Source organism: Branchiostoma floridae, chromosome 5 (assembly GCF_000003815.2).
Source record: "Branchiostoma floridae strain S238N-H82 chromosome 5, Bfl_VNyyK, whole genome shotgun sequence".
Taxonomy (NCBI): domain Eukaryota; kingdom Metazoa; phylum Chordata; class Leptocardii; order Amphioxiformes; family Branchiostomatidae; genus Branchiostoma; species Branchiostoma floridae.
In genome coordinates, this window is record NC_049983.1 from 25069087 (window position 1) to 25089360 (window position 20274).

The following is a 20274-nucleotide window of genomic DNA, read 5'->3' on the forward strand; positions in this document are numbered from 1 at the left end:
GTACAAAATTAAGGTGCTAAGAACTACATTTTATGACTATATTGTGCTACTGAAGTGTACATTACATTAGTTTTGTTGGGTTTGACTTCTTCTTTTTAGGCAGTGGAAGACGAATTTACCCACTTCGTTCATAATGTGTGGGTTCTTTGATCTTGATAACAGGATTTCTTATTGTCAGAGATAGTTAGAAAGTAAGCCGTGTATTTTGTACACACTCATAACTAGTTGGTTTCTGATATCATCATAAAAAGAACAATTAGAGATAAAATGACCCTCGTCTTCCACAGCATTTGAGGGGCACTATTTACAAATCTTCTCGTATACAGGTAGCTTCATATTCCTCTCCTTAATAATCACTTGCTTGCAACCTTTTAGGTTAGTAGAATTTAGGATTAAACGAGGAAGATAGATGGAATAGATGTAAAAATAATTGCTTGAAAAATATCTATTCGGGAGCTATTTGCGATGGTTTTATCATATGTTCATTGACGAGTTAATTTTGTACAGTTCGAAACGCGTTTATCGACCAGTTGATTCTATCTTCTACCCTACGTAAATATTCAGATCATATTTCCGAACTATGACCGCTGACCTCCTCTCACAATTCTGTTTTCCACATTTGACTAATATGTTTATTTTTCGTATTTTTAATTTATGTTATTTCTATTATCATTACTTTTAATTTTCTGCATTGTTGTATAAGTTTTAAATTTCATCATTTGTGCTTAAATGCACTCCGGCCAGAAAGAATAGCGTTACATCATTACGAATACACTGATGGAGATATGAATAAAATGAACGTACTGCATTTGAAGGCCAGTGGATAGTTAAAAATCAGACGGAATTGTTTGATGGAAGCCCTTGGAATACAACTTCGTCCACAATATACACAATCGGGTTGTTGACTTTCAATCTAGAGGTTTTGGGGTGCTATTTTATTCCCTGAGGGCAATGAAAATTCGCGAAAAAAAATTCACAAAAAAATCAGCATTTCAATAGATATATGAGAAAAGGTAAATTTGTATGGTTTGCCATCACTATTAGGCAGATTTATGAGAAATTCCAGTGAAATTCGATTTTTCTAAATTTTAAGAAGCACCAATCAAAACGTACAGTGTGGTCTTAGGTCGCATCTTTAAAAGGCGATAGTCGCCTGTTATGTCATCGATATCCCTTCTATAGCATTGGTAAATCCCCATTGATGAATAATGCAACAAATTATGGCCACCCAAGAGTTTCTCTCTGTTCTCATGTTGAAGAAAAACAAACCGCAATTTTTCTGGAGATACTGTAAATGCAGAAATGTTCGCAGTGGTGTTATGTTCGCGGTTTTCGCGAGGCAGTCTTAACGCGAACTTAAAACCTCCGCGAACATATTCCATTACAGTATGTGACTAGTGTATGGCACTACCGAGAACTTAAAACCACCGCAAACACTCCATTTTCCCGCTAACGCTAAATTAAATCCCCGCGAACTTAAATGCCTTTACAGTATTAGTACCTGTTGCCTTGAAGGCTCTACGAGTCGTAACCAGTTTAATAGTTATTATTTAACAGATTCTCTGAAAAGTAATCCATAGAGTCTCCTGTCGGGAGATGCCGCCTTATTGTGAATTCATGTGTAAATGCAATTAAGACAAATACGTAATGTGTCAGTAATAGCTTTATTCAATAATCTTGTATTTCCTTCCCAAGGTTAGCCCTTAACAATAACCAATGGCTATTTGGGTAACCTTGGCTGATTGTGCAGCAAAACAAATAATAATGATAGCTTTATTGCAAGTTCATGCCAGAAAGCTAATCGCAACAAAGTGGTATACATACTTGTATACTTAACGAAGAAGGAAAATGAGATTTGCAGATAGATTAAAAGGAAAATATCTATTCTAAATCTAAGTCTACTTAAACTTATTGATGGGTTTGATTTCTTTTCTGTATGTAGTGGGAGATGAATTGTCCAACATTTCCGTAGGTAAAAGGGTTGTACGACTTAACAAATAAATGACCACATATATACGTTCAGTCACATTTCGCTTCCTGAGTATAAATCTTTATTTCTTTCAAATCTATAAATTCATGAGAACACTAGCGCATAGGCCGATGAACATCAAAAGGTTTGCAGATGCAGTTGATGCGCTGGAGGCGCCATCTTGTCCCATCATCCTCGGTACAGCCTCGTTCCAAAACTTCATCCGGGTCTCTCTGAGCGCTACGTCAGCAGATGACGTCATGTCCAGTCTGAGGTAGTCTTTGGATGACGTCGTGTAGCGTGGCCAGGTCACCAGACTGCGCATGTGCGGTGACCCCGAGGAGTCGTTCGGATCTCTGGAGAAGCATCCAAGGTCAGATTCATGTCCAGTTCGAAAATCTTTCAACAAGCATAAGTCCTAAAATATACTAAACTAAAATATACTTTCATTCATCCAAGCATCATTTCACAGTCTGAAAGCCAACTTCTAAGTCTTCAAAGAATTTATTAAGTTACATATCACTTTAAAAAATACTAATCAAAATGCCATAATACAAATTTGTCCAAGGTCACATTAACAACATGTAATGGTGGAATCAAAATTAGCAACTCTCCCCTACGCTGCAAATCTGAATGGCAACAATGACTACCAAACTATTAGAAACTTCAGTCAAGGTCATATTAGAATTAGTAACGTTAATTTACTCACAGAAATTTAGTCATGGTCATTTAAAAAAGATGGCGGAATCAGAATCAGTAATCCTACCGTTCCATTCAAAGCCAGAAGGAGTGACAATGACGAAAACTAACCTGACTAACAACTAAATCTAACAGAAATCCAGTCAAGGTCATATTTTGGAAACAAGATGGCGGAATGAGAACCGGTAGGCTCACCCGTTCGTTGCGAAGTTTGTCCAGTACGCCATGATGTCCAAGCAGAGCTGTCTCTCGCTGTCCGAGAAGCTGTACCTCCAGGACGTGCTGTTGCTGTCCCGCACGAACAGCAGACCCAGCACGTAGAACACCTGATATATAGATCCATATATACATGGAATGCTTGAATGTTAGTTCATCTGTGACGGTAGTAAACATTATGTTACAACTTTACCACTTTATATCCGTACACAAAATAAAGCGCTTACCAACAAGCTTTCGATCAGTCCTCTGATCCTTCTCAAGTTGTAATGACCCAAAACCTAAGTCACAATGACTACCAAACTAATAGATATTAGAATTTGTAACGTAAATTGTAACATAATATACATGGAATGATTTGCCAAACAATGTACAATCTGCTAGTAGGGCAAGATTAAGGTAGGAGCTCCTACAACATGTGAACAATTCAACGTGATTAGACGAACTGTAAATAACTGCGCTGAACTGTAAATAACTGTAAGTACTTGTATGTGTTATGTTTGTATTCTTAAATGTCATATGTCCTGGAAGATTAGCGGAGTACAATTTTTTTTGTTTGTCAGCTAATGGATAGCCTGTGTTTACACAATCTCTCGCTGGCTGGGGTTAATGACCCCCTCCCCTAGGGCGGCGGCAATACTATAGGGCCGGCCGCTAGGAGCGCGATTTTAGTCAGGCTAGCTAATGGACAAATAAACTTATAAAGTATCCATTCAAAGCATCCAAATACCTCGTCGCTGTGGTCCACCTTCACGTAGGGCGGCTTGAAGGAGAAGGCAGAGGAACGGTGCTGGAACTCGTACTGGAACACTCGGACGGGCTTCGCTAGAAGAGAGGATGGAAGAGTATTGCCAGGACTGTTGATGTTATAGGTAACGCACAGTTATCAACCCAGAACTGAGGTTTTCAAACATTTCCATTTTTCCTAAAACTGCAGTTGAGTGGAACACTCTGACGGTTTTCGCTAGAAGAGAGGATGGAAGAGCATTGCCAGTGCTGGTTCAAATACTAAGTATTCTAATTAACGCACAATTATCCACACAGGTTTTCAAAAATTCTTTTTTTCCTGAAATGTTGAGTGGAACTCGTAGTGGAACATGTATACATTCGGACGGGCTTGGCTGGGAAAGTTTAAAAGAGAATGGAAGAGTATTGGGAGGAATTTCTCTATTGCAAAGGCGTATGGGCTTCCATGCTCCTATGACATAATCTGTTTGTTACCTGATTGGGACTGCGCCATCAGAGCCGTGGGCGCCGCGAACCACATGTCGGTCAGGAACCGGAGGTACTGGTCACGGATGGCCATAGGGTCATCTGGTCCGGCCGCGTCCAGGTACTGGTCAGTCACCGGCTGGACAATCGTGCTGACGTCACCGGTCTATGGACAAGATTTGGCGCGAATATCGGTCAACATATTGCTTATTTCGTTGGTTTGAGTTCTTTCTTTGTAGAAAAAGAATTACGCTTCGACTCATGTCCTGCCTCGACCTTTCGCACCTGTAAAATGTGGATCTTATGCAACCGATCACAGCTCAGTACAAAATAAGTACAAAATACATGAGAACGCACAGAATTGTGTTCTTTTACTGGTGCAACTCAACACAATAAAAGAGGCATATGTACCAAAGTTTACAGACGATGAAAAGTGGAGCACAGCCGCTATTGGTCAAGGGAATACTGGCCTGGAGTCTACGGCAACAAACATATTTCAGTGCGCCCTTGAGAACAGCTTCATTGTTGTTTTACTACTGCAGTTTTCTTTATCACTTAGTATGGCGTATCAATTTTGATATTTCAAAATGATGTCACCATGACTTCTGTCACTTATAAATGTTTTCATCATTTGGCGTAAGTATTATCATGAGATCTATGGAGGACAGAGCTAAGGGTTCTAGTATTGAAGGTGCAGAATGTACCGGGAATGTCCGCTGTATCCAGGAGAGGTCCCCCGGCAGGACGTCCTGAAACACGGTCCTGTTCATCCCCTCCCTGTTCACGTACGGGCGGAACAGGGACAGGATCCAGCCGTACTCGTCGTTGTTGTTCCCCAGCAGGTAGTCCACGCTGTTCTGCTGACGCTTCTTAAGGATGTTCTGTTGGAAATGAATATAGAGCGCATCGGTTACGTAACGCAGAACGATCAACTTCACATCAATTGTAAAATACGTAGTATGTATCATCTATGTCAGACAGAAACTACTTAGCATTATAGCCCTAAGTGGTTAGTAGCCCTCCTCTGGGCAAAACAAAATGTGCACAAAAATCCCTGCTGTTGCCGCTCACCCGACATGTTGCAACAATCAGTAAGGGTGACCGTCGTAGTCCTTATACCCCCCTCACTGAAGGCGAAAATTGATCGGACGACGAGTCTGCGAGCTCTGACCCTACTGCCGACGAAGAAATGGCAGAGTTCCCCCCATTCCCGTTAGGGTCATGCCTCCTCGTAATTTAGAGCTCGCAGACTCGTCGTCCGATCGATTTTCGCCTAATGTGAGGGGGGGGGGGGGTATAGGACGGGAGGTTAAGCGGTGGTCCACTGTACGTTCCTGTCAAAATTTTGCCTGTACAATGAACCTGCATTATTTGTATATATTTTTACGTATCCATCTCTATTTTTCGTTTCCACAAACATCCCGGTCGGGCCCCGGTTTGGAAATGTGACGTTAGCTATAGCCTTACCCAGGGCGTGTCCGTCAGGAACCGTCCGTCTATAACCGGGGTCTGCATGTTGATGCCCTCTGCAGTCTGGAGGTCTTCCGCTGGTTTTCTGGGGAAAAAGATGTATGAATTTATATGGGTAATTTTATTGCAAATTCTCACCCAATGCCTAATTGCATGTAGCAAGAAAGAGTGCGGACAAGTATTGAAGAATATTGTGTCTACTCTGTTCTAAAAGCAGACCCCTGTATTCTAACTTATTAGCTATAGGTTCAACTTCTTTTTCTGAGACAGTGGCAGACGAAATATCACTTTTCTGTGATGCATGGGGTTTGTGATGTTTAATAGGAGGAGAGTAGTTTTTTAAGAGGGCCAAGTCGGTTGTATCCTGATAACTACTAACTACGTGCGGTTGGTGCATTCATTCATTCATAACAGTACCCTCGAAGACAGTCCATCATGGTCCCGTATCCCCCAGTGCTGCAGCCGACAGCCCGAGCCAGCGCCTCGGCAGTGGAGACGTCCCCCCGCCGCAGAGTGGGCACGACCGCCACGCCGCTCTCGGAGATGGCGCGCTGGAACAGGCCCGTTGCCATGGGAGACATGACGAGCAGGGAGACGCTCCAGCCTCCCGCCGACTGGCCGAAGATGGTGACCCGGGAGGGGTCCCCTCCAAAGAGGCGGATGTTGGCCTGCACCCACTCTAGCGCTTTCACCTGAGGAAGACACGCAAAAAAATATAGATAAATTCTGACAAAACAAAGAAGTCTCTCCGCCGTCCGTACTACAGTCTTCCTCAGGTTTGAAATCCTTACCAAATATTGACGTAATGTGTAGGTCACATGATTGGTCACGTGCCCAACGTGATTGGTCACGCGTATTACGTGATTGGTCACGGGTCCTACGTGATGGTCACGTGTCCCATGTGGTTGGTCACTTGTTCTACGTGATTGGTCATGTGTCCTTAGTAATTAGTTACATATCCTTAAGTGATTGGTCATTTGATCATGCCGAAGGGGTACAGTGTGGGCATCCCAAAGTCATCATTATCGATCATTCTTGCATCATCACATACTAGTATGTGATTGGTCACATGTTCTTAGTGATAGGCCACGTGTCCTAAGCGAGTGGTCATTCGAACTTGACGAAGGGTTCAGTGCGGACAGTCTGAAATCATTAGCATTGCTATCTTTATTACAACAACTAACAACAACAACGTAATGCAAATTCTAAACCTGGTCGAGAAGCCCGAAGTTCCCCGGCGCGTCCTCGTCCCTGGTCGGCAGGAAGCCCAGCGCGCCCAGCCTGTAGTTGATGGTGACCAGGACCACGTTGCTGTGCGCCGCCAGCGCCTCGCCGGGATAGATAAGGGAACTGCCGGTGGTCAGGCCTCCGCCATGGATCCAGACCATCACCTGGGGTGCGAGTGAACTTGAGTGGGTAAAGGAAGCTTAAAGAAGATGGAATGTATAATTCTATCATAATTCTATCTGTGTTGATATTACTGGAAAAGAAAATTGTGCCAAGAACCATCTACTGACAAATTATATGACCCATGGCCGTGAGAGAAAGGGAGAGAGAGGAACAGGTGAGAGAGAGAGAGGGGGGGAGGAGAGGAGAGAGAGAGAGAGAGAGAGAGAGAAGAAATGGAGGGAGAGACGAGGGAGAAGAGCAGAAGAGGGAGAGAAGAAAGGAATAGGACATTCAACAGAGAAAAGAAGAGACGAAGAGAATTAGAGAGATAGCTAGCACCGGGTACAATGAGGAGGGCCTTGTCATATGTAGTGACAGACTGCCTTCGACTTGAAAATGAAGGGCTGGGTCAGAATCCCTGCCGTACCGGTAGCCCAGCGCTGATGCTGACATTGTGCGTGAACACGTTCAGACTGAGACAGTCCTCGCTCTGGTGCGTCATGAGCGGATCGATGAAGTCCCTGTAGACCGGCGGGTAGGTCGCGGTGTTGTTCCGCTGCGGACACTGGTGCCCGAACTCGGTCGCATCGCGGACTCCGCTCCAGGGGCTCGGGTCTGCCGGCGGCCGGAACCTAGGGGAAAGAGGATGACAGAGGTATGGGTGTTGGGTGGAACGGCAACGTTTATTTCCGTCCGGTAAGCGTTTAAAGAGGCGACGACCGTTCGAAAAGGTGACGACTGTCCGAAAAGGTGACGACCGTTCGAAAGGCGACGACTGTTCGAAAAGGTGACGACCGTTCGAAAATGCGACGACCTTTCAAAAAGTCGACGACCGTTCAGAAAGTCGACGACCGTTCTTAAAGGCGACAACCGTCCGAAAATGTGACGACCGTCCGAAAAGGCGCCGTCCGTCCGAAAAGGCACCGACCGTTCGAAAACGCAATGACTGTTCAAAAGGCGACGACCTTGGCAGTTGCAAAAAATGCCGCTAGGATACGCCACCTACTGTCTGTCGGACGGTCCCATTATAGCACTCGACCCTCGTTCTTTCGACCCCTACTTTACGTTTTTTAGATATGCTGACCAAAACAAAGCTACCTCAAAACGGCACTAAACATAACTTCCAAACTTTCCCTCTTCAAGTCGACCAGTGTGAAGTGTGCAGTACCTGAGGTCCCCTACAGGCGGAGCTGCGTAAGGAATGCCCTTGAAGACGTACAGCCGATCGTGCACAGGGTCTCCTACCGCAGTGTCAGTCTGGAGCTCGTACCCTCTGACGTCACCATACTGGGTGGAGACCTGGACACAACCTGGGCGAACCAAGGTCATAACAAAGGTCACTTAACGTTAATGGAAATACTTAACTTGGGATGGAAAGGTCAAACATATCTTCTCAAATGTAAAGGTCGTGTAAATGTTCTTAGATGTTGACTAATGAAGCCAGGACTTTTTTTATCATTTACCGGTTCTTTAAGATAATTAAGGCGGTGACGTCATACTAGCGACTATGGGTTTTCTATTTGCAGTACTTGAAAGTCCTTCAGCAAAGTACTTCATCGATTGGCGCCAACCCACTTAACACTATCACCGGTCGAAGTTAATGTACTTCGCATCATTACACTTGGCGCTTGTATTTGAGTTTAGTGAGATGCCTAGTAAGTGTGTGTATCTAAATCTTTTCACTGACTAACAGTTCAACCCTGAAAGCGACACGTTCTCACCATAAAAGTCTTTCACAATATCATTAGCCATAAAGATGATCGACTGTATATAACTGCGGCACTGTTTATATCGAGTTGTTTTTTAAACGGCGAGATTGTTTGTCTCGTGCCTTTCCACCTGTATAACACCCCTGCCAACGACCAATAGCAACTGTTGTTACTTACGGCGCTACGATAACAACCAATGGGAGTCGTCAAGACTTCGGTTCTGTTTGCCAGTGGCAAAGCGCAAAGGTCACTCACTTTCCAGATAAACACCACAGAATAACGGATTCTTAAAGGTGTTTTAGTGCCTACACAAGCTTCTCAACTTTAGCTTCGAGATCACAAAAGACGTAGTACATAATCCGATGGTAGTGAAAAATACGAGAGCACAGTAAGCTCCTTGGTATACATCATATCAACACTGTACTTACCTGTGTGTTGGATGCAGAATGCCGAAGCTGCTATGACATTAAGAAGGGTGTAAAAACTGCGTGTTCGCAACTTCGCCATGTTGGTGATGTCTGTCCTTCAGGGTAGTTAACTACTTCCGGTAGGTCAATGCCATGTAACATGTTAAGCTGCCTTTAGCTTTAATTCAGGTTTAGCCCACGTTAATATGATTATATGGATTACATCCCCTGGGAACCCCTAAACTGATGCGAGCGTGCGAATAAAAAAGTTTGACCATAAAAAAGTTGCCTTTACTGTGAAATCTAAGTGGTCTGGAGGGTTGAACCAAGGAAGTTTACATATGAGTTTACAACTTGAGTCCACCGTCACTTTGTCCTGGTACCTTTATTTGTATTATTACATGTAATTTTTTCAATAAATAAAAAAGTATTTTAAATATTGAATGCCTAACAATAGATTCTTTACTTTTTGTTTCTTCTTCTTTGATCTTTGAATTGACGCTGAGATTAATATATGTTTTCCAGTATATGTATATTTTTCATCCACAGGATATATTTTCTCCTTTTGCCGCTGCTTTGAATGATTGAAAACATGGTTGAAAACTTTTTATTTTATTTTTGGAAACGGCCGAATATTGATGCGCGCGCGGATGTCATCCATACAATCAAATCAACATGGCCTTAGTGATTGTCCATCAAAAACGTATATCAGTCCCACTGATCGAGATAGAAATAGCTCAAGACTGAGGATGTGCTGCATTGTATGTTGTTTTTATTGGAAAAAGTATGATCACAAACGACACACAATGTGCACACCCGCGCACAGAGAGAAAGAGAACGGGAGAGTAATAGACAAGCTGTCGTTGTCGATGAGACACAAAAAGAATGATGCTAGCCTTCCAATGAACGTATCATAAAAGTTTTTCATTAATCATGCAAATAAGGTCCTCATTTGGTATTGATTATATACAAGTGTGGACGTCTTATCTTTACAAAATAAAGAAGGCTATTGTAGCGTTTCCTCAAAGGTATGTAAATGAGACCCCGATTTACGTTAGGTATATCTTGTAATGTTCACCTTAATGTAACTTCTAAATGCCAAAAGTATTAGATTTCCGTCATTTACAAAGGAATTATAGTATTTCCACATAAACTAAACAATTTGGGTCTTCATTTCTTCAGTATAAAAGACTCCTTAATCTTTTTTACGTTACTTGATACCATTAGGTCAAGACAGAGCCAAATACCGAATCTTATAAAATCCCACCCATGGCATCTTTGGTTGTTCTGTTCATCCCCATCTATACCCAAAAGCAAGAGTTCGGTGATGTAATGCCTCCAAGAAATATTTAGAGCTTTTTGTAAATCCATTGTTATTAACGTTATCTTGTCTCAACAATTATGCTAGAAAGGCTTTTACAAATTGAGTCCTAATTTGCATAACGGTACCGGTTGCATTCCATTCTGTACATATGATGATGATGATGTTCGCCCATACTGCATACTGAATACGAGAGTGCTTCAGAAAGTAATGCCATTGGCTTTATAACAGGCTCATTTTTTTCGTCTAATGAGTTGAAATTTGAGATATTTCAATCTAAGGAGGATATGTTACCTTTGTGCCAAATTTCAACTCATTCGATGAAAGAATGAGCCTGTTATAAAGCCAATGGCATTACTTTCTGAAGCACCCTCGTATCATGGAAACCCATCGTCCCATTGTTCAGTTATCTTCCTTAAATATCATAACAAAAAAGCCCTGCAGTTCCAGAGCAATCTGCTAGGTGCCAAAACCTCTTTTCACAAGCTACATTTATCTTTTGCAGCAAAAAATCAAGACCATATAATGCCCAATACAAAGGATGAATTAGGAGGTTTTTTGTTCTTTATTCACTCAATCAATATCGCAGAATCGCACTGTGCTGCACTACCAAGGTTACATACCAGGGGGCCCAAAATCGACCTTGAAAAATCGACACCAAACTCTCTACCCACATTCCAAATATCATCACAACCCAGAGGTTATAAAGTTATACTGACCACAAATATCCTGAAACACGCACAGTCAAACATTCCGTCGTCCCATTTATATCTTCACAACAAAAAGCTCTGCAGTTCCAGGATAATCTGCTAGGTGGCCAAGCCCTCTTTTTCCTTCTATCATAAGCTATCTCTTGCAGCAAAAAAAAAAAAAAAAAAAATCAAGACCACAGAATGACCAAGACAAAAGATATTCTTTGGGAAATTTTTTATTCTTCGTCCATTCAATCAACATCGCAGCACTTTGCTTCACTACCAAGGTCACACACCAGGGGGGCAAATCTCACAAACCAAATATCATCACAATTCAGAGGTTCTAAAGTTCTGCTGACCACAAATATCCGGACACACATAGTCAATTAGACACACAGTCAGACATGCCATAAGTAATTTACCTCCATTTTCATGAAGGTAAAAAAAATCCAAACTTTTAAATCTTTCCTTGCCCGAGGCACCACTCACAACGTCTGCTTGAAGTTTCCTTACCTTACAAATTAGAGTTTGGCGCCCAGGTAGTCACGTGATGGTCATCATCCAATCAGGAGGACTCAATATGGCGGCGCGACGAGTAGTGGTAAGGTCGCAGTGGCGCTAATTTTACCGATTTTCATGTGTTTTAATCGCTGTTTATCGTTCATATTTGTCCTGCGGACTCGTTACATGTCCAGGAAGACACAAATCACTTAAAGTTGGGATTTCTGAGGGAAATTTCGCGCTGGCGGCGGAAAAATAGCCGATGGCCGACATTGGAAATTTGAAAATTCCGCCCGACCTGCCGCCAGAAAAGATGGCGGCCGCGGCGCCCGATTCATTCCCTGCGTGCCGGATCCCGTGTCTTCTCAGCCGCGAACAGCTCCAGAAACTCTGCGACAAGGAAGAGCTGACATTCAACGACTACGCGGGGCCCACCTGGACCGAGCTGGCTGTGGATATGAGGAAACTGGGGATGAAAATGGACGTTATTTTCCCTGACATGCCGAACATAGACTGTATCACGGTGCTGGACACCCCCAGCCCCTCCTCCGTGTCGTCTGTCAGTCTCACGGCGACTTCTTCCAGTTCTGTCGGGAACAACAACGCCAAGCTGCCCAAGACGGCCATGCTCAAGAAACGGCGCGTCTTGGACGAGGAGTTCGAAGTGGAAGAGATTCTTGATCATAGGCGTCGAGGGGTAGGTCCTCACATTTAATTTAATTATTATAAAATTTTATTAGGGGACGGTTAGGCAAAATATTTTATCCAAAGAGTTACAATTAAGAGGTTGCATGTCAAAGAGCTGCATGCGAAAAATTATGCATAACCTACATATTTTGTCGCCCTACAACTTGCTAGAAAGGGGAACGGGTTTTCTGCGCGTTAAAAATCTGCGCGCGCGTTAAAAATCTGCGCGTTAAAAAATTAAGTTGTGCATTGAGAAATTCTTAGGCTGAAAAATGTGACCCCATTATATGATTTTACATCTGTTACCTGAATTTTTGGTTTGAAAAGCTCCTAATTTTTAGGTCCCTTGGGAATAGGCTAATTTGCATATCCAAAAGATTTCAAAATCACTTGAATTAGACACAAATACATGGAAAAATTACTAGTGTGAGGCTTTATATCATAAGATATAACTGCTTGAGGCTTTTTTCCATTCTACAAGCTTCATTTCATCTTTTCTCAAGCAGATTGTTTCACATGCAAATATCAACCTTTGTTGCGCATTAAAACTTAATGTTTAAAAATCACTTTAAAACTCCTGGAAAGGGACATTTGTACTCTAGAATGCAACAATATGATACTTAATTTCATTTTGTGTTATCTTCTTCAAGCTTTTAAGTTTAAAACTGCAAAAAGTTTTCAAATCCCCAGGGAATCAGCTAATTTGCATATTTTAACGCGCAGTTTTTTAACGCGCAAGTTTTAACGCGCAAATTTTAACGCGCACAAAACCCCAACCCCTAGAAAGTGTGATTTCAAAATAGAGAATTACATATTTGACAAATTTTACTGGAATTTTTGTAACTTTTCAACACCCCTTTCTTTTGCAAATTGGTTGTTGCATTGGTTGCATTGTTTGGCTTGAGACATTTACAATGCAACAAAAAAGTCAATCCCATGCTTAAAATGAATGACAGTGAGTGACACCATTATATGTATAATATGACCATATGTTTATTGCCTCTTTTTGTGTATTCTTTGGTGGTCTTATTATTACTAGTACATGTATGTATAACTGGCAATAAAATACTACATAGCTGGACCATGTCAACAATTTTATAGGGCTCTCTGAAGTTTTCATAATACATACATGTAACCGTTACATAAATAATATGTTCTGAAATTCTGCAAGCTTGTCCCAAATTCAGGTCTGCTTTCTTATGTTAAAAAATAGAAAAGTTAAAGTTTGCCCATGCATCTACGGATGCGTAGGGTGGCGCCCATCTCCTCTTCGAAGCCCTTGGGCCACACATTTGTGCAAGTCACTACAGCAGGGCCCTGGGGCTGGTCCGCTGGTAGCAGGCTTTTAGCTAGGATTTTATAATAGGGTGTCCAAACTTATTGGTGAGTCGCGGTAAGTGACTTTTGTAGGGTGGTCTGGGGCATCCACCTTCCATGGTGCAGAGTTTTTGATGATTTTAAGTTAAAATAGTGCATTCTAAGGTATCCCAAGAGGCAAAAATACTGTTACAGATGTCACAGTAGAAGACTGTGACCACAGATGACCTTGTAGCATCCCTGGTCAATCAGAATTTCATGCTTGTCAGAGGATTTTCTCCCCTGGATAGGGCGTCCAGGGGCATCAAATTTCTTGTTATTCTGAGAAAAGGGCGTCCAGATGACGCATTGACGCATGCCTGGCTAAAAGCCTGGCTGGTAGTGATCTGCCTTCTTACCCCCTGGTAATTGCACCAACTTACAAATTGAAATCCTAAATAAACAAGTGAAAACTGTTCTACTGGTAAGCAGGAAAGTAAATAAAATCAGGCAAATTATAACAGGGTTGAACAAGTTTTCTAAAATCCACTTGTCCTATCGGGCAAGCACATAAAAAATGTACTTGCCCGAACCAATTTTTCACTTGCCCAAAATTCAAATGTCACTGTTACTAGTATATGCATTTTCACTTCCAGCAATGGAATTCTCTGTAGACAATTGCTTGATGCCATGACTGTAAAAAGTAACAAGTATATCAAAATTGCACTAAAATCAATGGAAAAATCTTACTTGCCCGATCGGACAAGTGGGGTAGGACATGCACTTGCCCGAACAGCACTTTCACTTGCCCTGGACAATAGGGCTAGTGGACTTGTTTATCCCTGTTATAAGCTAACAACCTAGCTTCAGTACCATCCTCCGTAGTGACCGCTGGCTCGATACTTTCGCTGTGGTTAGCAAGCGAAAGTATTGAGCCAGCGGTCACTACGGAGGATAGTACTCAGGCTACCAGTGTCCAACCTTGCCCTGTCCTGTTTCCTTGTACAGGTCTTCTTTCTTACCCCCTGGTAATTGCAACTCACTTACAAATTAGAATCCTAGATAAGTGAAAACTATTATACTGTTAAGTAGGGAAGTAAATAAAATACTAAGGTAAATTTTAAGCCAACGACCAGTATCCAATAGGGGTGGGTAATGGTACAAAAATTTCAGGTCCAGGTCCGGTTCATGTCCAGAGGTCAACTTCAGGTCCAGAGGTCCAGGTCCGGACCTGAACCTGAACCTGATTCAGAATGTGAAAACTTGTGAATGGACAATACTCAAAACAATGGTCAATTTTGTTACAAAGAAATCTGTTTTGTAAAATATTTGACTCCCACTAGCATTTTGAAATCCTGCAAAGCTAACTGCTTTGTATGATTGACTGTAAAACTTGGTAGAAATGACTATAATTTATTCTACCCTACTTCGCGCTTGTTATTTTCCCAGACTGACCGGTAAGCCCTAAAACGTTTGTAAATGCCTGTTCATATAATCTGTTCCTTTACCAATTGTCCTGTTTCCTTGTACAGGGCCAGGACTATTACTTCATCAAGTGGCAAGGCTGGCCTCCTTCCTACAACACCTGGGAGCCCAAGGAACACCTGCAGTGCTCCAAACTCATACGGGAGTATCACCTCAACCTCAAGAGGAAGAAACTCTCCAGAAAACACAAGAAGCGCAAGGACCAGCACCAGATCAGCGTCTTCATGCCGCTGGTCGCAAAACCGCTCTTCCCCCCGCTTACCGAGGACACGCTCGCCAAGTTCAAACAGAAACAGAGCCTCCTACTCTGGCAGGAGGATCTCAACCGGAAGTGTACGGATCCGGGTAGGATCGTGGTGGAAAACCACGTGGACCTCGAAGGCCCGCCGACGAACTTCATCTACATCAATGACTACAAGGCAGGGGAGGGGGTGGTTATACCGGAAGACCCCCTAGTCGGATGTTCGTGCACGGACTGTTTCGAGACGATGGAGGCCTGCTGCCCAACCCAAACCGGTGCCAAGTTCGCGTACACAAAGACGGGGAGGATACGGGTGCGCCCGGGAAAGCCGATCTACGAGTGCAACAAGCGGTGCGCGTGCGGGCCGAAGTGCTCCAACAGGTTTGGTTTGGTTTATTGAGATCTCCATTACTCCTTAGTGACAAATCACTAGAAAATATAACAACAGGAATGTACAACAAATTATAACTTTGAACTAACAGAAAGAAAACCCAGGGGGAACTGAAAATCAGTGATGGACATGTGTCAAGTAAATCAAATTAAAGCAACTGTGCTCCTTTTTATACAACAAAATGTCTACTGTAAATGCAGAAATGTTCGCGGTGGATTAATGCTTGCGGTTTTCGCGGTGGCCGCTTCACCGCAAATTTAAAACCACCGCGAACATTTTTCCATAACAGTAAGAGACTACAGTGCATGGTGCTACCACAAAATTAAAACCACTGCGAAAAGTCCATTTTCCCGCTACCGCGAAAATCCCTGCGAACTTAAATGCATTTACAGTATTTGAATTGACAGAAAACTTGTTGATAACATTAACTCAAAACAGGGTGATACAGAAGGGTCGTCTGCACAACATGGCCATCTTCAGGACGGCAAACGGCTGCGGCTGGGGCGTCAAGACACTGCAGAAAATCAAGATGAATACCTTTGTCATGACTTACGTAGGAGAGGTACATTTTATCATTATGCCTTCCTGTTTTCTTGTATTGGTTTGAAGTATTGACTTACCCCAAATGTTGCGCCTTTGATAAGTTTGATATCTGAATTTTAAGAAATAGTCTATCTTACTTCTTAGCTTTGGTTTGGCTATATTGATATTTTGTACCATGATTTAAGAGATTGATACAAAACTGCATGCTCTAAAGGGCTCTATTTTCCCCAAAATAGATCTTATTGTAGAAACTGCAGGAAATCACTCAGGCAATATTAGACAAGTCAGAAGACATCTCGAACTAGCAAACTCTAGCAAAATGTGCTTGTCCAAGGAGTGTGGGCCAACCTCCGTTTCAAACATTGTTTATCTTCTGTATCTGTATCTATATAGCCAATATAACCACCCTTCACTTAACACATCAGCTTATCTTACCTCTTAGCATCTTTTTGACTCAGACAATTGGTGTTTGTTTCCCTCAGGTGATCACAAATGAGGAAGCAGAGGAGCGTGGGAAGGTGTATGATGAGAACGGGCGCACCTACCTGTTTGATCTGGACTACAACGATGAGGACGCCCCCTACACTGTAGACGCTGCTGTCCACGGCAACATCTCACACTTTGTCAACCATTCTGTACGTGTTCAAGCCTTATTGACATCAGTCATGAACTTACCTTCATACACCTGGTAGATTAACATGCATACAAACATGATACAGTCATGAATATGTGTGCTTGAGGGTGTTTAATTCTGTATGTATGTATATTTTGTGTTTGTGTACTTACATGTGTGTGTGTGTGGGTAAAGAGAGTGTATATATACATTTGTATATCATAATTGTTTACTGACCCCTATAATGTTCATTGTCTGTAGATGTACAAGTGCATACAAAAATGTAAGTTGCATAATCAAAAGAGCTTGTACTGTAGTTTGTAGGCAACTTTTAGTGCCAATTTTACAATGCAGCTGAAGATACTTCCCCATAACATAAGACTGCACAATGACATTGAAATACTTACTAGTATTCAGCACTTGTGAAGAGACTGCCCAATGATGAATAATGCCTTCTGTTCCCAGTGCAACTCCAATATGCCAGTGTACAATGTGTTCATCAACTGTTTTACTTTTTATAATACAGACTGCCCATGTGAAGTTTTACCAATGAATGATGCCTTTTCTTCCCAGTGTAACCCTAACATGACAGTGTACAACGTGTTCATCGACTGTCTGGACCCCAGGCTGCCTCACATCGCCCTGTTCTCCAACAAGGACATTGCAGCAGGGGAGGAGCTCACCTTTGACTACCTCATGTATAAAGGTACGAACTCTGGCAAAAGGCTCTAAAGCTAAAGTTGCCCATACATCAGAACAAGGGGGTCATCCTCCTTGCAGGCCCGGTGCCCATCTCCGCTTCTAATCTAAGCCCTGGGCCACACATGGGTGCAAGCACTGCAGTAGGAGCTAGTCCACTGGTGGTGTGTTTAGCTTCCATACTCTTCCTCTTAGCAAAGAAAGAGTCTTTGGTATGACCCGACTTCAGTATCCAGTCTTCTTTGATGGTCTCCTATCCAAGTACTATCCCGAGATCAAGGGATTGCCTAGTACATGTACAGTACAGCCTATACAAGAGACCACTCCTACATAGGGATGTGTACTGGTACAGTGTACCGATACAGTACCGGTACAATCAATTAGGTACAGATACAAAAATACCGAACCCTGGTGTACCGGTACTGGACCTGTATCTAATTAGTGCAAGCCAGGCAGGATAACAGGTCAGGGGATGGCCACTTTGACAGATAAAATTACAGTGAAATCACCATAGCAGTCTCTGAGTCCCAGTGAGGGAAAAGCAACAAGGGTCAAATTTTTGTTGCATCATGTGTCTACCATAATAAACACGTTTTTATTGGTTCAAACATGCTTCTACCCTTTTTAATACAATGTTTTGCCATTATAACATAATATAACATAATATTATGATATAATATTCAATGCCATGCATTTAGGTCCGGACTCATTAGGTCCGGACCTGTACCTAAACCTCTGGATTTGAATCCGGACCTGTACCTAAACGTGGGTTTAGGTACGCATCCCTACTCCTACATACACCTGGCCAATGTTACCACTTCTTGGTGGTCCCTAGATGACTTTGCTCGTTAATTCGTTTTGCATACCTGGTAACGTGCATCTTGGCATAACAGTTCAGGTTTGTGCAATATCCAGACAGATTTCTTTAATCCACTTGCATGAGGATGAACCCATACTCTTATCGATAAGTGTGATCCATATGATCAAATCAACATGGCCTGATGGAAAAAGTTGATTATTTTTCAATAGGAGAATAAATTTGCCTAAGACCTCTGGCTATCGTAAGTCCCCAGCACGAAAGAAATAAAAGTTACTGTTGCTGAAGAGAGGAACTCGAAGATGGCACTTGGGAGTGAAGGAGCATGTGATGTGTAAAATGGACGCGGTTGTGGTAAGAAATTTATTTAAAAAATCTCATGGGGGTTATGAGATCTTCAATCTCTTGTTAATGTTTGTTTGCAGGTGACTCCAGCGATGATGACACCCCCAGCTCCCCCATGACTCCCTTTGTAAACCGTAGTCCCAGCAAGGACCAGTCTAGTGCAGGGAAGAAGGAGAAGGAGAGAGTCCCATGTAGATGTGGGGCAGAAAACTGTCGCAAATATCTGTATTAGAAAGGGAAATGATAGGAGTAGGCAAAGTATAGTGATTATATGAAGAGGAAGAAACATTGAGATATCCTAATTTAAAACTTGCCTTGAGTTACCGTAAGACCAGTTTGACAGAATTTTTCTGTTCATGTGTATGAAGGGTTTTCACTAGTATTTCTTATTTAGGCAACTGTGTATGGATATCAGCCCTAGAAGCATTCCATTTTGTACAGATGTACTATAAGCAGATTGAAGTGTTTAATCCAGACAGTGTGCTACTATGAGGTTGCCTTGATGTCAAGTTTTCTGTAGGTTTCCTTTCTTGCAGGTTGCATACATATGAGTAAGTTGTTGTGACTGGCAGTTTGCCTTCAGTCGTATGTACTTGACATGACCAATGTTATCTAAGACTTCTTGTTTCTTTTTTAAGAGTGAAGAATGGATTCCTAGGTTTGATGGCATATATTGAAACATCTGGATTGTCATATCACATCCTCTTATGTAGGGTCCCCTGTTATTTGTAGGATATGTACATAAGATTTTTTTTGTCCTAGTTTTAAGAAAATGTTACTAGATAATTCCCTGTCTTGCACAGGTTTTAAGTTCAATTTTTTTTTCTTCTGTTAATGGCACTTACTGTTATATTGTGGCCCATATGTAACTTTTTGTTGCTATATTTTTTATTGTCTTGTGGAGTACTGAAGAAGAATCTGAAAACATAAGTCAGGTCAGATGCCAAAGTGAAGACTAAGATGTGTTTTCTGTTAGTGGCTCAGTTTTAATTCACTAAGTTGATATTTGATGTAAAGTTGTTTATCATAAGAATATAGATTTCAAAACTGTGGAGACTGTGTCTGCTTCACAGTAATCATATGTAAAACAGAACGGTTTTTCCCTTTGGAAACAAATTTGTTGGTATCCACCAAATATTCTGTATTTTATCTCTACTCCACCTGTATAGGACTGTATTGTGATCATTGCGATGTGCCTACATGCATTTGAAGTACATGTGTGAATAAGAATGTTCTTTGCACAGAAGCAAGTGTTTTTACCTATATTAAACGTTTCGGTGACCATCTGGCACATTCCTATGGGCAATACTGACCCTTCCCACAGTAACAGCGACACCTAGCTGTAGTGTGAAGTACTAAATAAGTGACACGTAGCTGCACTGACAGGGCTTGAAATACTTTTTTCTGTGCAGGTAACATTGAAAATTACCTGCACTAGTCACATTTTTACCTGCACCACTCTGAATTTAGGAAGTATGGATCATACTAGAATTGTTGAGGAACTACTGCTATTTCTTCTTTTATACTTAATAGGTGTTAACAGTCAATGTAGCTTTTAACAATCCACATGCA

The 20274-nt window shown here is 42.1% G+C and overlaps 3 protein-coding genes across 3 annotated transcripts; 1 reads left to right on the forward strand and 2 right to left on the reverse strand.

Moving 5' to 3' along the window:
* Positions 1 to 2850: 2850 nt before the first annotated feature.
* On the reverse strand, positions 2851 to 6954 carry LOC118416461 (liver carboxylesterase 1-like). The gene is made up of 7 exons (XM_035821566.1): positions 6778 to 6954; positions 5984 to 6258; positions 5564 to 5651; positions 4801 to 4977; positions 4106 to 4262; positions 3615 to 3709; positions 2851 to 2994 (listed from the first exon to the last, which is right to left on the reverse strand). The coding sequence occupies exons 1-7, from the start codon at positions 6952 to 6954 to the stop codon at positions 2860 to 2862; spliced, it is 1104 nt and encodes a 367-aa protein (XP_035677459.1). The 3' UTR covers positions 2851 to 2859.
* Positions 6955 to 7038: 84 nt separating this feature from the next.
* On the reverse strand, positions 7039 to 9203 carry LOC118416695 (neuroligin-1-like). Its single transcript, XM_035821883.1, has 3 exons — positions 9093 to 9203; positions 8124 to 8265; positions 7039 to 7587 (listed from the first exon to the last, which is right to left on the reverse strand). The coding sequence occupies exons 1-3, from the start codon at positions 9169 to 9171 to the stop codon at positions 7365 to 7367; spliced, it is 444 nt and encodes a 147-aa protein (XP_035677776.1). The 5' UTR covers positions 9172 to 9203; the 3' UTR covers positions 7039 to 7364.
* A 2435-nt stretch (positions 9204 to 11638) lies between these two features.
* Positions 11639 to 19941, forward strand: LOC118415972 (histone-lysine N-methyltransferase SUV39H2-like). Its single transcript, XM_035820956.1, has 6 exons — positions 11639 to 12282; positions 15101 to 15675; positions 16124 to 16247; positions 16711 to 16863; positions 17415 to 17547; positions 18783 to 19941. The coding sequence occupies exons 1-6, from the start codon at positions 11848 to 11850 to the stop codon at positions 18932 to 18934; spliced, it is 1572 nt and encodes a 523-aa protein (XP_035676849.1). The 5' UTR covers positions 11639 to 11847; the 3' UTR covers positions 18935 to 19941.
* Positions 19942 to 20274: the final 333 nt, after the last annotated feature.

Coding starts and splice junctions, on each gene's coding strand:
- LOC118416461 (XM_035821566.1), bottom strand. CDS start 6,954: ATGGTCTGGATCCATGGCGGAGGCCTGACCACCGGCAGTTCCCTTATC. Junction 4,978..5,563: donor TCCTGACGGACACGCCCTGG/GTAAGGCTATAG, acceptor CATTTCCAACAG/AACATCCTTAAGAAGCGTCA. Junction 2,995..3,614: donor AGGTGGACCACAGCGACGAG/GTATTTGGATGC, acceptor TCTATATATCAG/GTGTTCTACGTGCTGGGTCT.
- LOC118416695 (XM_035821883.1), bottom strand. CDS start 9,171: ATGGCGAAGTTGCGAACACGCAGTTTTTACACCCTTCTTAATGTCATA. Junction 8,266..9,092: donor ATTCTGCATCCAACACACAG/GTAAGTACAGTG, acceptor TGGTTCGCCCAG/GTTGTGTCCAGGTCTCCACC. Junction 7,588..8,123: donor CCGCCTGTAGGGGACCTCAG/GTACTGCACACT, acceptor TCTTTCCCCTAG/GTTCCGGCCGCCGGCAGACC.
- LOC118415972 (XM_035820956.1), top strand. CDS start 11,848: ATGGCCGACATTGGAAATTTGAAAATTCCGCCCGACCTGCCGCCAGAA. Junction 16,248..16,710: donor TCATGACTTACGTAGGAGAG/GTACATTTTATC, acceptor TGTTTCCCTCAG/GTGATCACAAATGAGGAAGC. Junction 17,548..18,782: donor TGACTACCTCATGTATAAAG/GTACGAACTCTG, acceptor GTTTGTTTGCAG/GTGACTCCAGCGATGATGAC.